This window comes from Ptychodera flava, chromosome 13 (assembly GCF_041260155.1).
Source record: "Ptychodera flava strain L36383 chromosome 13, AS_Pfla_20210202, whole genome shotgun sequence".
Classification (NCBI taxonomy): Eukaryota; Metazoa; Hemichordata; class Enteropneusta; family Ptychoderidae; genus Ptychodera; species Ptychodera flava.
Window position 1 is genome coordinate 11,211,260 of NC_091940.1, and position 16,156 is coordinate 11,227,415.

Sequence of the window (16,156 nt, forward strand, 5' to 3'; positions counted from 1 at the left end):
CATATTACAAGAAATGTTTACTATGAAAAAATCACCAAAACTTACAGTTACTGGTCATTTCATTATTATTATTATTATTATTATTATTATTATTATTGTTATTATTATTATTATAATAGCGGGGTAGAAAGTGAAATAATAAAAAAATCTTGTATCAAGTACTAGTAACAGACCAATGTTATCATACACAAGCCGTCAAAGTATGGAAAACACACGTCTTTGAAAGCTTAGGAGAGGTTACTATGCTGCATAGAATAGGGTCATATGAGGAGACTGAGGCCTGCCACTAATACAGTTCATTATGTTTCTCCATATCATATATGTTCGCAGGCAAATCAACAATGTCGATTTCCCTTACGATGGATGCCACCGGAGTTTCTCACCGACGGAACGTTTACATTGGAAAGCGACATGTACGTAAGTTGAACGATCAAAGGGTACGAATATTTGAAAGGGGTCTCGGTACAATGTCAGTCTCAGAGCCTGTGAGTTGTAACAGTTTGTAACGTAAGAGCGTCAATGTGAGGCAAAAACTGACCAAATAGACGAAATAATCCTCACAACTCCTATATGTTTCATTTAACAGATGCCAAACCTGTGTGCTACTCGTACATCGAACCTGGCAATATTAAAGGGACAAAGAAGTTCTTTTTTACTTTTTCATGATACAAAACGTGGAATACTTGCGCAAGGTCACTCAATATACAAACTGACGATGGTACATACAGGGAAAGTTTCAAAAATTACCCCTTTGCTAAATACAAAAAGTCGTTTGTTACCTTTAGACAAATGGACGTTTCCTCTTCCAACTTGTGTTGCCATGACCAATCAATATTGCCAAAATGCAAGTATAATGTAGCTGCTATCCAAATCTATAAATTAATTATTAAATGCGCCACAAATTAAGATTTCATTACAACAGCTTGCATGGGGTCCAAACTTTGTGTAAGAGTGTTTGCTTAGCTTTGCACGGTGAGAGTTGTATATTTGAAATTTTTGAACTTGAATTTTTGGTATAGACCATAACATGTTTGACTGAATTTTAAATCTTGTCAGCCTGTAAGCACGATTGAGGTTGTGTACAGTTGATCAGTATTTCTTTATGTTACAATCAGTCAAACAACACAAACTGCTTTTACATCAAATAAAATTCATTACCGAAAAGCTCAAAAAGGTGGCGTTGTTCGTTTAAGGAGATGATAGCTTTAACTGTACATACTATTTTCATTATATTTATTCTATAAAACAAGTAGATTTTCTATTTATATTATATTTATTCGATACATTTTCTTCTCCCTTAAAATAAATTGCAATACAGAGTATTTATATATCAGCAACACAATACTATGTTTGCTAAATGTAATGTTGTTGTTGTAACGTTACCAATGTGACATTACAAAAGTATAGGCTGCATTAATAAGGTGAGCTCAAGATAGTCAGTTGTGATTCTAGAAAAAAAGAGAGCAAGAAACAACATTTTACAAACGATACAAAGTGCCGGTGAAATACACCAAAAATCAAGGGTAACTATGAATTTTACTTCAGATATGAAAACTGTGATGGTGACGCCCCATAATGTAGTTCAGGGCAATTTGGTAAGAGTAATGGCATTGGAACTGAGAAAAACTGATCAACAAAGCTGCGGAGAGTTTAAGTTGAACCAAACCCTTTCAAGATGCAGGATGTTCTTCAAGTGCAATCAACTTAGATTTGAAGAGATGAAGTAATTTACTTCCCTCTACCACTCTGCCTGATTAATGAAATACAGTCTGAACAACTTTTGATTGACATTCTATATTGCCAGCCATTAATGTTTACCCGTCACAAAATCCAGATAGTTGCTTGGCTAGTTTTCACATCTGCTCTACAATTTATTACAGGAAGCCCTGAATATCCAAGTAAGAGTTTTGCGATGGCTTATTTAAAACTTTATATTGTTTTCCTCTTTCTATCAAACAAACAACATGATTTTTCCGTTAAGATGATGTGCTAGTTACCGTCTCATGGTCTCTCGTTACCAGCGATCTTATTCTAGATTTCTTTTTAATTTTAATAGATGGTCTTACGGAATTTTACTGTGGGAAATTGGTTCGCTCGGTAAGTGTTGAAATTCTCGTATGTATATATACATATATATATATATATATATATATATATATATATATATATATATATATATATATATATATATATAAAGATATACACATATATTAATCACATACATAGACCCAGTTATCCCTATAGTATGACGTCACAATATATGTGTACGGTTTACAGGATCTCAGTATACCCCTACTTCTGACGTCAAAAGTAGGGGATACGGTCGGCACTTTTTCTACTTATATTGAGAGGGAAAGGAATTTACTGAAAAACGCGGTAAAGGTAATATATAGCGAAAACGTCAAAACTTTTGATAGCGATGATTGTGAAAGATTGTATGTTGTTTTCAACTGGGGAAAACGACAGCGTTCACTGTCGTCTGCACCCTACGTTTGCTACTACAACTGTGCTAGCTTGTCACAAGCCGTAAACAGCCGAGTCATCGCTCAAAATCGACAAATCTATCACCGAACAAGAATCTAATGCATATTAAGAATATGGTGTATCAAAATCAGCACATCATCCTGTCAGGTGACGGGTTTAATTCTTAGCATCGGCAAAGTGTTGTATTGCTGTTGAACTTCTGCGGTAGGCTATACTAAGCGAGAATGTTTACTGTGGCTACGTACGGTAAACGCGGTTTTCAGTAGCTTGTGCCACTTCGTCGACAGCTCGATTGCAGCCGCGGCCACAATGAAGTGTTTTCATAAGACACAAGTAAAAGCGAGTTTGAATGAACGTTACATGGCAAATGTGAAAAGTTTCTTGTTGCGCTTTGTTTACTGTGATTGCTTATGATTTTAGTTTCATTCATAATTACGACGAACGGTGATACACTTTTCCTCTCAATTTCAAATAGCGTCCAAGGCGCTGAGAATATATGCGAACGTACGATCTTAATACGGCGCCTATCTGACAAAATGTGCTTATCTGACAAAACTCTTTTTAGCAATACCCTGGGGAGTCACTTTAGCCAACGCACTTCATGCGCGCGGTACATGTCGCTTCGCGCTTCGTACGATGTTGTGTACACGGAGTCTGCCAATTTAACGTTAATACGAATCTGTAAACAACTCTCAAATTGTTGACATGTAATTTATTCTTTTGTATTGTGGTTGTTCTTCCATCGGCCGGGCTCGCGCTCGCTCGCTGCACAGGTTATCGTAACGTTGCTTGGATAGTCGTTCGTGGCGGGCGGCCGCAGGTCGCCGTTTACTTGGTAAACGGCGCCAAGTAAACGGCGACCTGCGGCCGCCCGCGTCGAACGACTATCCAAGCAACGTTACGATAACCTGTGGCTCGCTGTACTGTAGTCGAGACCATGGAGATAACTCCGTATTGCAACATGTACAGTGTAGGTGCTTTTCTTCTCATCCACTTGCATGTTTATCGAGTATAATTTAATGACAAAATGAGCGATCGAGGAAGGTGATGAAAAACAAACACAAGTACTCTTCTTGCCATTGTGGCGATTTTGATACTCCTGCCACCGTGAGAGCGGACGACCTCATGTGACCTCGTGCCCTCTCCTCTACCCCCTAAGACAGCTTCTATGTGTTGGTCGATGTATACACAGTGATTAGTTGAGGTGCTCGGCGATTTTACGCAATCAATGAAATTTACTGTATTTTTTAACTATTTTATGGCTATTTTGTGATGTTTGTGATTTTAGACTGCTCCAATTAAGATTTCGTTTGTGTGTTTTAACAGACGAAGTATTGTGTGAGGGATTACTTTCCCCTAATGAGTAAGGCTACAAGCAGTAATTAGTTATTTTTGTCAGATAAGCACGTTTTGTCAGATAAGCGCCGTACATACGTACGATCTTAAAAAACCCTTTAGTAGCAGCGCCCTCTATTATCGATCATATATGATCGATATTGCGTGTAGGTCAGCTTTCCCGCTGTTCCTATAGCCGTTTTGACGATGAATGAGCTGATTCAGCCATATAAGGCAAGGGTTTACCCTAATAAGGCAATATTCATATGAATGATGTCATTTTTTTCCGAATAAATATGAGCCAAGGCTCTCCGAAGTTGGCGTGGGTTATCATGTATACGATCTTGAGTGTAGACCTCCAACGCAGATTTCTGCGTGATATAAAGAATTCGCACAGATCGAATTTCTTCTAAATCACTGTAAAAATGAGCGACACTGACGACAGCAGCGACTACCCTAGCAAACGTTCACCCGAGGAATCTGAATATGATGATGGTTTTTGAGCAGGATGATAAAATAAGGTGAGTTTCAGTGATTTATTGCCGCAGCGTATTGAATTGAACGTGAAAAAAATTCAGATTGACGGATCCACGTACTGACATAACGGACATTTTGGAAAAAACTGCATTTGCGATTGAAAAAAAAAAGAAATGTCAAATTCTAAAAACGCACAGTGTTTCAAAATATTATGATCTCATTATTTTTGGCGACTTTTATGGCGTTTTGTAATTTCTGTGGGATTTTGCGAAGTTTTCAAAGCCGTTACTCAACTGACAGTACGCAGGTCAGCGTAACAGAAAGGTCAATTTGTGTGACGCCATTTTGTGTTCACTGCTGCATTAGCAAGTGATTCCGCTTTGATGAGTACATGAATTGTGATCGGCCTGTTCATTATAATTTACCGTTTGAAGGATATTTTACTGTTTGGAGTATTTAGTGAGCTTGGTATTTTTTTTTAATCCTCTTTTCCTCCCCCCGCCGTACCACAGGCGAGGTACATGTACGTACGTGATGTAAACAACATGAGCACGTGGCGATCCGTCGCGATATCACATTGAGGTTTGAAGGTCACTGACAAAATGTATTGAGGTTGGCAGCTTATTGCTTTTTTGGGTCGTTTCGTTCAAATTTCAGAGAAACAGTCGTCCGCCTTGTAAGTTTTTACTAGTTACTAGCAAATTCCAGACTGGTGCTGGTTACATCTGCCCTCGATCAATAAACAGCAAACCCGGAAGTTGTACCACTGTTTACAAATTGAAATAAAAGACCCGAGAATCTCAATAGGCGATTACAGAAATTCACTGTGGGGCAGATATTCGCATAATAATAGAACACAAAATTGTCTATCAATTTGATGTTGTAGTGTTCGATATCATCCATTTTATTATTTCTTTTCTGATCATTTCTTTCCTAATCTTTTCAAATTTCCAGAGTGTATCTAAGATATGGATATTCCGGCCATGGTGATTTAGACCCAAGTCTGTGGGGGATCAATCTACGGCATCTTACCAGACAGGGAATCCATCACCTGACACATGCTATCGATTTTTTATTATTCGTACATTGGAATTGACGAGCCAGATTTGTGAGTATACAAATATAGATGCTCATCACCATGTGCAAACCCGGCAAAGTTATGGGGAACCTGATGGAAGCTGGACTGACCTTACACCAGATGAAAGGTACAAGTTTATCGGCCTTCTAATATAGGACTAAATCAAAAGTTACAGCTACTGTGTCTTTCAATCAATAATAAGAGACAATCAGATCAGGGGGTGATTCAGAAAGTACAATATAAATTTGAAAGTGTGATTTTGCCCTTCCTGTACTTGCGTCCATGTTCAGATGTGTTGTAGGTGGTTGATATGATACCTATATATATTTTGATATAGTTTCAAACTTCATTGCATGATATGAGTCAAGTTGACTTACAAATCACAAAATATATTTTGATATAGTTTCAGACTTCATTGTATGATACAAGTCAAACTGACTTACGAAACAAATATATTTTGATATAGTTTCAAACTTCATTGTATGATACAAGTCAAACTGACTTACGTAACAAATACATTTTGATATAGTTTCAAACTTCATTGTATGATACAAGTCAAACTGACTTACGAAACAAATATATTTTGATAGTTTCAAACTTCATTGTAAAACTCACCTGCTGTAATGCCCTACCTTTTGCTGCTGCTCATCTGTATAAGGTCATAGTTCGTTAGATTGACATGATTGAGCCAGGCTGACTAACAAATCATAAAGGCAAAATTTATTTTGATGTAATTTCAAACTTCATTGTATAATTCATTTGGTGTAAGGTCAATGTTCATCTGTCATGATGTGACATATGACTCAAGTTGACTTACAAATGAGGGGTCATGGAATGAAATATATTTTCATATAACTTCAAACTTCATTGTAAGATTCATCTGGGTGTAAGGTCATAGTTCCACTGTCAGGATGTGACGTGACTCAAGTGACTTACAAATGAGAAGTCATGGAATGAAATATATTTTCATGTAAGTTCAAACTTCATTGTACAATTTATCTGGTGTAAGGTCATGGTTGATTTGCAGAATGTGACGAGACTCAAGTAGACTTTTGAAATTTTGTTTTTTTGAAATTCCAATTTACTGCCAGTCATCAGTTTCATCAGTTCAAGGTTACATGTATATATTAGTCTAGGGTAATTCATTTGTAGTGTAGCAAACTGAGCAACATGAGCAATGTCTGCAATATGGCTTTGTCCATTCTTTCTGACAAGTGTCTGAACTTGAGATAGAAATGTGGATGTAAAAGTTACAGTTTTCTGAATCTTTAGCAAGGGACTGATGTATGTGCTTTTATTTACCCTTATGTTCTCATTTGCATTTGTTATCATTTACATCATTCTGTTTCAGTGTTCACTTTCAATTGTGAATAAGAATTTACATTTGTATTATCAATATAAGATTGGATCAGTACTGTTTTTATCTGGTTGCAAAGATACAATCATGTACCATATTTGTACATGAAAGCATTGACAAAACTAGCATTGCCACAGTATGTGACCAGAGTTCAGGTCATTGTAAGCACTGCCATTTACTCTTCTGAAATATTTCATGCTAAAACTGGAACAAGATAGAGTTAGAAAATGTATGTGTTCATTATCAACTAAAATGTTATCTATGCGGAAAAATAAATTCCAATGTGTTGTCACGGCTATGTTTGTCGCTTGCAATTTTTAGTTAGAGACTATCATATCCTAAGGGAACAAGGAAGGAAGGATTACAAGGAAGTGTTGTAAAGCTTTATTTCCTGTGTTCAGAATTTGTTCAGAATTCATTCAAGTGTGATGTACACACATTATACTTGTATGGTGAAATAAAAAGGTTTGGTTTCACTCATACATATAGTGACTGTGTGTATTGATATGTTTGCAAGATTGTTAGCTGACATGCTTGGGCCGGGGATTTTTGAAGTCTTCAGTCATTGTAGGTAACACATATGATCCACTTGTGACCTTACATCCTGATATTGTTGGTGGTTTGAGTCTACTGATTTGAAATTACACCAGCCAATTTGAAACTACACCAGCCAAGCTGGACATTTCTACATGTGTAGTCTCTCATGCTAGAAGCAAAACGATTCATTTTTCTCCACTACTGAAATGAGAATTTCTGAATATTGAATGATGCAAACCAACAAATAATACCGGGATGTAGGATCACCTAGAGGTCATAGTAGATATGGAAAAATATCAGCACATAAGAAGTATGCAGTCTTTATTACCTGTTTGAGTTTGACAACTCCACAAGTGCCCATTTTGAAAGTTTGCTTTCACAAAAACCGAAACCCTGTACGGTCTCCCCCGTCCCTGGGATATATGGTCCTCATATCTTGCATATAAAAGGAAGATTTACATATAATTTGCATATAAATGATCAAAATGAGAATAATTATTGGTAAGAATATTGGTATTTGTTCAGAACTATATAAAAATTCAAAAAGGACAACATGGAACATGAAACAAATTATGACCAATCAAAATCGTTCTTCAGTTGACCTGCCTTGCCTAGCAGTTGTATGCATACAGGTTATCACGCGATTGTTAAATCAACTGTAACTTTTTCATTTTTCACTATTTTCTAATGGAATTTTTTTCTGGTAATCCATTGAAGTGCACATATTTCATCACCAAGCAAATTTGATGAAGAATTGATTCGAGATAATAGTGAAATAATGGTATTTTTCTCAAAAATTGGGTTTTTATGGCGGCCATATTGGATAATTTGCATATAATCTGCATGTAATTAGCATATTTTTTGGTCTTTCAAATATATATTTTGACTGCTTGGGACAAGACCAACTTGATGATACCTCATAACCCCACAGGTATCATGTCAAAATTTTATCAGTAAGTAGGTGTTTTGGGCATACATATTTCCCATGCTTAACCATTGGGCTGCTAAGGGTTAATACGGCATCGTACTTCTCCAGCCCTTGCCAGTTTCGAGCAATTTAATTTTCCTAGGTGCAGTATGGTTGCATAAATGACCAACAAGAACGATGTGATACAGTTCAATGGTGGTTTTATTCTTTTATTATGACCGAAGTCAGGAACTGGCACGACTTTTAGCAGTAAAAATGACGACTGCAGCATTGCACAGTCTGTTCGTTCCTACAGTATAAACAACGTATAAGCGCCGCAATAAACAGCTTGCCAAGGTTAAATTTCGATGCATTTTTTACATAATCACTTTCCCTTCAAACGAAATAATGCATATAAAGATACTATATCATCCTCTTTTCCCTTGTCCTCGATGATAACGGCTATGTCCATTCAAGTTTTACACGGAAAATCCGAGAGCGAGAGACTAATGGGACGCATCGAGAGGAACGTGCATCCGCATGTGAACGGAATCAGCTGGAGCCGAACAATTTTATTCGCCACGCTGACATAATAAAGGTCCAAATCATCGCACGAGAAAATGAATTTTATTCGAATAAAAAAGTGGGTCTATGCATGTGATAAATATATAATATCTCAGTATTTCTCACTCATATGACGTCATCGAAGACTCGTGTTTCCCCAAACATAGCTGTATCCCTCCTCGCTATGTTGGGGGAAACACTCGTCTTCGATGACGTCACACTCGTTCGAAATACTGGGAGATTATATATATATATATATATATATATATATATATATATATATATATATATATATATATATATATATATATGTATAATATATATATATATATATATATATATATATATATATATATATATATATATATATATATATATATATATATATATATATATATATTAGCTAGGAATGTGTTATGTATTTCCTAGAGAGATAAAAGCCAAAAATATTTCCTTCATAGATAAAAGCCAAAAATATTTCCTTGGTAACACATTCTTGTAAATCTAATCCTTTTTCATGATTGACTAATTTTGCTTCATTTGGGTCTTTTAACAAGGCGGGTCTCCAATGATCGACGTTCCAGTTGAAAATTTACTCGAGTATCTAAGAAATGGTAGAAGACCTGTTAAACCAGAAGGATGTACACCCATAGCGTGAGTGATAAATTTCAATTGTCAAAGTTAGAGTCATGAATAAGCAAGGTTCAGAAAGCTTGCTCAAACTCGCCAGGTCCTTATCATGATTTAAAATTTCTTCTTCATAACCTGAGTTTACATTGTTTCGCTAATTTTTCACAAATATGAAAATTTTTACACTTAGAACTTGCGATACACAGGAAAATAATGAGTTCTCCTACTTTGTGTGATATGAAACATCGATCGTCATGCTGAAGTGGTGCATGTCACTCAACAAACTTGTCTTGCACATAACTACCAATATAACGGCAGTTAAATCAAAATAAAATCGATCAGAATATGAGACCAAAATAGAAGACACTCAGGGTACTCTTTCATATGGCCGTATTGGAGGTTACCGTCTTTTATTTTGATTGTGGTTGCTCTAAAGAAGAATTATTATCACCAGAAAGGAAGTATCGCGCATACAAGCAGTCTTGTTCCCCGTTGTCCGAAACAAAAGAAGTTTATATGTACCACGTTTTTATATTTTCGTCTGCTCACCTGCATATTAAAAGTGCTTTGGATTCTCCTGAAAAGTACAATGAGCCAGACACAATGCAAGAGAGAAAGTTTTAAGTTTTTTTCCAAAATCAAATATGGAAATACATTTGAAGAGTATTCATGATAAAATAGGCAGAACTGTGTTGACTTGCTTTTACCATGCCTGCGCTTTAAATTTGAAGTTTCACATGGAATTTCATCGATAATGTGGGCTACACGGCTAAAGTTAGCAAGCCGATGCCAATGAAGTAAGATTTCTTTCATACTTTAGTTATCCGTTTAAAGCGATAGATAACTTGCACGAATTATGATGTTAGCATTCTTGCATGGCGTATGGAGTGCCTAGATAAAGTAAGAGTCCCTGTTAGTCACCGTAGACTGCTTTATCATATCTTTGGTAGATACCGGATTATGCAGCATTGTTGGCATGAAGACAGGTACGAGCGCCCAACACCAGACCAACTCATGGCTGACTTAGATTCTATGTTAATAATGCCATCCAACAGTTATCAAGTACGTTGAGTAAATTCACATTACTTTGATTTAAGTTGTTCTCCAGTAAAATGATTATATCAACTGCCAGTTCATTTGAATAGAGATTATATATGATTTAAAGTTATTGGGACTTTATCTTCATTTGGGTTTCTTCATATTAAGTTTACATTTTAGGGTTGGTTGAGGGAGTGATGCTCACTCACCGAAACTCGTAAATATGTGCTCAGGAGAGTTAAAACTAAAAAGCACAAACTCTACACAAATTTCTGCTTACTGAGGATGGAGGGTTGTTTCAAATTCTATATGTGGGCTAAATGTGTGGGTCAAAACTCTTAGCTGCAAGTTCCTACTCGGGGTCAAAAGTTGTGCTAGTCTAAAAACCAGGGGTCACAAATCCATATTTTGTCAACATTCTCTTGGCCAAACGTCTACATGAACCAAAAATGGGTGTGTCAAAAGAAACTGCATGTGCGCACCTCCCTATGGCAACATCCCTCCTTTCTGAGTTCTTATGTTTTTTCCAGCATTATACCCTCCCACACTAAATGATCAACTCAACTGCAATTACGTTCAACCTTCGCAGAGATTCTTCACAGAAGCCTTCAAAGAGAGAGACAAAGATAGACCTGATATGAACCTTGACCTTGAATGAATGAATGAATGACCTGATTCAGCAGAATGTTCGACTTGAAGATATTGGTCTAGCTTAGCCAATCTCCGATAGTTTGGAAGTTGAAAGTACCTTTGTATGCATCGTCCGCTCACACGGCTCGTTAGCAATACATTCATTCATATATACATTTATGATGCGCAGAATACGATGTTCTCATGTTTACTATTAATTTGAAATCGGATTGATTGCAAAAAGACAATTCTTTTTATATATTGCTAGTTTTGACTGTGTTGGGAAATTCCTTGTATAGTGGTTTTCAATAATATTGTCTAGATACAAAGAAATACCATATTAACATAAATTCCAGATGAATCAAGATGTCTTTCATTTGCCTGGACATCTCAGGTGGTCTCTATATCCCTTCGTTTGATAATCCACATATGGGCAGAGTAGTAGTAATTGTTTATTATTGTGACTTGCAACTCAATGAGTTGCCTAGCCCAATAGGCTTATAAGTCACCACTCAATTAACCTTTATACAGTACAAACAGTTGAAGGTGTCAAAAAAGCATAAAAAATATACAAATGAGTGAGAGTGAGCACGAGATGAACGTAAAGGCATTACATATACAAAACTTCTCTTCGTCTATAAAATGCTTTTCAATAAATTTTGCAAACTGCCTAACAGGCTCAGAAAACAGGTATTTAAGTTTATCTATGAAAGGTTCATCCCTAATTGTGTCCAGAATTGATCCAATGTACTTATGTCTTAACTGATGATATTGATGACAATAAGGGCAGAAGATTCATGACTTTGACATATTATCACAATATAAGTGTTTCTGTTACATGCTAGCCAAATTACAATGTACTACTAAAATGCTGAGGTCTGGTATATTTTTAAAAACTGCATTAATTAACGATGGTTTATTAACAACGCTGCCCATAAATCAGAGCACCCGATAAACGGGCAGTTAATTCGTTCGTTCAAATTTTGCACAACTACATGTACATCTGTATAAACTAGCTTACTTTAAGCATCTTGTTGTGGTTACTTGTATATTGATTGTTGTAAATTTGCTAAAGGGCAAATAGAGTAAAACAAAGATTATTTCCTCATTTGTTAATCAAGAGACAGCAGCTTGGTATACGGACCGAGACAAATGCATAGTATTATACATAATATGGATGTTACATTTACATTGGAATAGAGCTGCTGAGATACAGTGGTAGACTTATGTCTTTGAATTTATATTTTACTGCGAGTAGTTTTTTCACAATTTTTAAAAAATATGCTTAGTACTCTCTTTAGCGGAATTTGTGAATATTTGTTCAATGTTAAAACAAGCTACCACAATAAATTGTTGAATTATTCTTCTTAAATTACTAGCTTGATTAAAACTCTACGACTGCCTTTGTTGTATCAATGTGTTATGTTATAGAACCAGATATGAACTGAATATGCTCACGTGTTTTACAACAGGTTCATTAATAGTAGTGCGCTTCACAGAACAATGAGATATATGTTATCACTATATGTAGCAGGTTTTTTCAACTTCGCACAGTACTCTCAGAGTTTAATCACTAATTACAAAACTTTATTTAATATGCAAATGAGCTGTTCATTAACTCGACACTGCTTAATGCTTTATGGGACAATTAGATATCCATCAGATCAACATTTGTAGCACGTTTTATTTAATTTAATGCTGTAATTTTTGAGTAATGTCACTAATTACAAAGTTCATAAAATATGCAAATAAACCCTAAATTAACTTGACACTGTTCAATGATTCATAGCACAATTAAATATTTATCAAATCAATATCTGTAGCACGTTTCACAAAATTTTGGTGCCAAAATTCAGAGTTATATACCTAATTACAAAGTTTATTAAATATGCAAATGAACCCTTGATTAACTTTACACTACTAAATGCTTTACAATACAGTTGATATCTGTCGTATCAGTATGTGCAGCAGTTTTCATCACATCTGATGCAGTTATTTTGGAGTTATATGACTAATTATAAGACTTCATGAAATATGCAAATGAGCTAATTATTAACTTGACACTGCTCAATGCTTCTCAGTACAATTGGATATTTATCAGATCAACATATGTAGCAAGTTTCATCAAATTTAACGGTGTAATTTTGGAGTAATATCACTGATTACAAAGGTCATTAAATATGCAAATGAACCCTCAATTACCTTTACATAAATAAATGCTTCTCAACACAAACAGATATCTGTCGGATCAGTATCTTCAGCAGATTTCATCACATTTGGTGCAGTTATTTTGGAGTTATATCACTAATTACAAAACTTCATAAAATATGCAAATGACCTATTTGTTAACTTGACACTGCCAAATGCAATTCAGTACAATTCGATATTTATCAAAACAATATCTGTACCCAATTTCACTTACTTTGGTGCTGTAATTTCAGAGTTATATACCTAATTACAAAGTTCATTAAATATGCAAATGAACCCTTAATTAATTTCACACCACTAAATGCTTTACACTACAGTTAGATATCTGTCGTATCAGTATCTGCAGCAAATTTCATCACATTTGGTGAAGTTATATCGGAGTTATATGACTAATTACAAACCTTCATAAAATATGCAAATGAGCTATTTATTAACTTGACACTGGCAATGCTTCTAAGTATAATTCGATATATATCAGATCAACATTTGTTGCAAGTATCATCAAGTTTGGTGCAGGAATTTCAGAGTTATCTCACTAATAACAAAAGTTCATTAAAGATGCAAATGAGAAAATAATTGACATGACACTCACAGTATCATCATAATGTTCTTAGATTGTCATCTGTGAAAAGTTTCATGAAATTTTGTGTAGTATTTCTTGATATATGTCTATACTGTCATTGCCGTCTCCATAGGGAAACCATTGTACGGTAAAAAACGATATTGCATAACTCCATTAATATGCAAGCCACACTAACCAACATCTAATCATTCTTGCAAGTAGCATATGGTAGCTATGGTACCTGTATACCAAATCTGACTTGAATCCGTTCAGGCTTTGTTGAGCTATCGTGTAAACAGACAGACAGACACACACACACACACACAAACACACACACACACACACACGGCGGACAGATAGACAGACATCACTATGACATTAGCCCACGTGTTTACACACGTGAGCTAAAAACACAGAGCATTTAGAGCATTTAGATAATGCGAAACTTTAGCGTTAGAATTAAGGTGGTACGCTACCATTCTATATAGGAAAGCGCCCTCTTTTGTTCAGAAGATGTACATGTTCCTTTTAGACTACCTAACCTGGTGAGCGTGAATAACAAGACAAAATGGCAAAAAAAACATGCTATTGACCTTATAATATTTCTTTCAGAAGTTTTTATGAATCAAAACAAACGAAATTATATTTTTGCACTGAAAAATCGACATTTATTTTTATTTTGAAAGATCAGTAGGGAATAATAACAATTGTAGCTCTGACATAATATCAGTAAGCTAGAGGGTCAAATCTCAGGTCTAACAAAATTCACCCTTTTTCGTCACTTTTTGCTATTTAGTAAGAAAATTTGCGTGGTGACCCCAACTTTTTTTGCTTCTAAATCAGAGAACACTGTCTGTTTGATAGATATGGCTTTAATTTTAATATTTTGAAAATTATTTTGTGCATTTATATGAAGTTTATATTTTTTAAAAAGACTAATTTTACAATTAAATGATAAATTTAGGGTCTAATATTTAATTTTTAAGACAAGACATCACAAATTTTAGTTGATTGTCCTAATTCAGCTGTCCTGGCAATGCAAAAATGTGGTATGTACACTGGGATCAGTTAATCGTTTGCGATAAAATACAGATTCTGCTGGTAAGTGCAAATTTCGCAAAATTGGAGATTTAGTGGTTTTCTGTCAATTTTGGCATATTTTTTGTCAAAAATTATGCATGGGTACCCCATATTTTTTTCATATCTTTGCAATGTACACATAAAGATTACTTCAGAAAAGTCAACTTCAAGAATGTCCAACATTTTTTGGAATGGTAGCGTACCTCCTTAAATGGTCGGGTCCGACGATAATTATAGGAGCAATACTAGCGTAACCCTTATGAAATTTTGCTTTTTAAAACAGCCTTATTAGATTTGGCTTGTCCTTTTATGTACAAGTGTTGTCACTTTTTGCTGTCTGCCTCACTTCCACTGAAATAGCTGCGTACAGATGCTACCTTGCCCTCTCTTAATAATGATTTACCCGATAACAATTGCACAATTTTAAAATTTCTTTTTTGCTGTAACTACGACGCGCAAAATGTTTCACAAATATTTATCGTCGGAGTATAAAAATAAACTGTCAATCATTTGTAAATAAATTCTTACACGCGTATGAATAATATTGAAAAAGCTAGTTTGTTCATAGGTGCAGACAAACTGTCTGTCTTTCCCGATTGAAATAAACCTTAGTGGAATTAAAGAAATAAAAAACAAAAAATACTAATTTAAAGACAAAAAAACTTTATTTAATAATAGTACATAGTAAGTTATTATTTAAAGCGTCCAAGGAGATAAATAGAAAGACATGACAGAAATATGTTTGCAACGACTTGGAAAAAACGCCACTCTTACATTCTCATTTTTATGTACATGCGTAACGCTTCATACAAAAATGCAATGATTTTACAAAAAAGTACAAAATGAACAATACTACGTACACTATACAATCATTAAAACACCGGAAAAACACTATGACAAAAAATTAAAAGTGAACAACATTCGGCTTGACTAAAAGAAAAGACACAGCCTAAAAGAAGCAGACAAAAATGCCATTCATACAAAAAATCATTTACATGTTTTTAAAAGTAAACACAGTTCTACCTGTAATTAGACCTTTTAAAAATAATTAGAAATGACCCAAATCCGGTTTGAGTCCACACCTGCTTACCTACCTCGCCACCTACCTACCTACCTACCTACCTACCTACCTACCTACCTACCTACCTACCTACCTACCTACCTACTTGAATGTATGAAAACATACATACATACATACATACATACATACATACATACATACATACATACATACATACATACATACATACATACATACATACATACCGA

The 16,156-nt window shown here is 35.1% G+C and overlaps 1 protein-coding gene across 1 annotated transcript; it reads left to right on the forward strand.

Annotated features, from left to right (window-relative positions):
- Positions 1-340: 340 nt before the first annotated feature.
- On the forward strand, positions 341-12,781 carry LOC139148672 (fibroblast growth factor receptor 3-like). Its single transcript, XM_070720162.1, has 5 exons — positions 341-413; positions 2,057-2,097; positions 9,297-9,393; positions 10,320-10,431; positions 10,997-12,781. The coding sequence occupies exons 1-5, from the start codon at positions 364-366 to the stop codon at positions 11,063-11,065; spliced, it is 369 nt and encodes a 122-aa protein (XP_070576263.1). The 5' UTR covers positions 341-363; the 3' UTR covers positions 11,066-12,781.
- Positions 12,782-16,156: the final 3,375 nt, after the last annotated feature.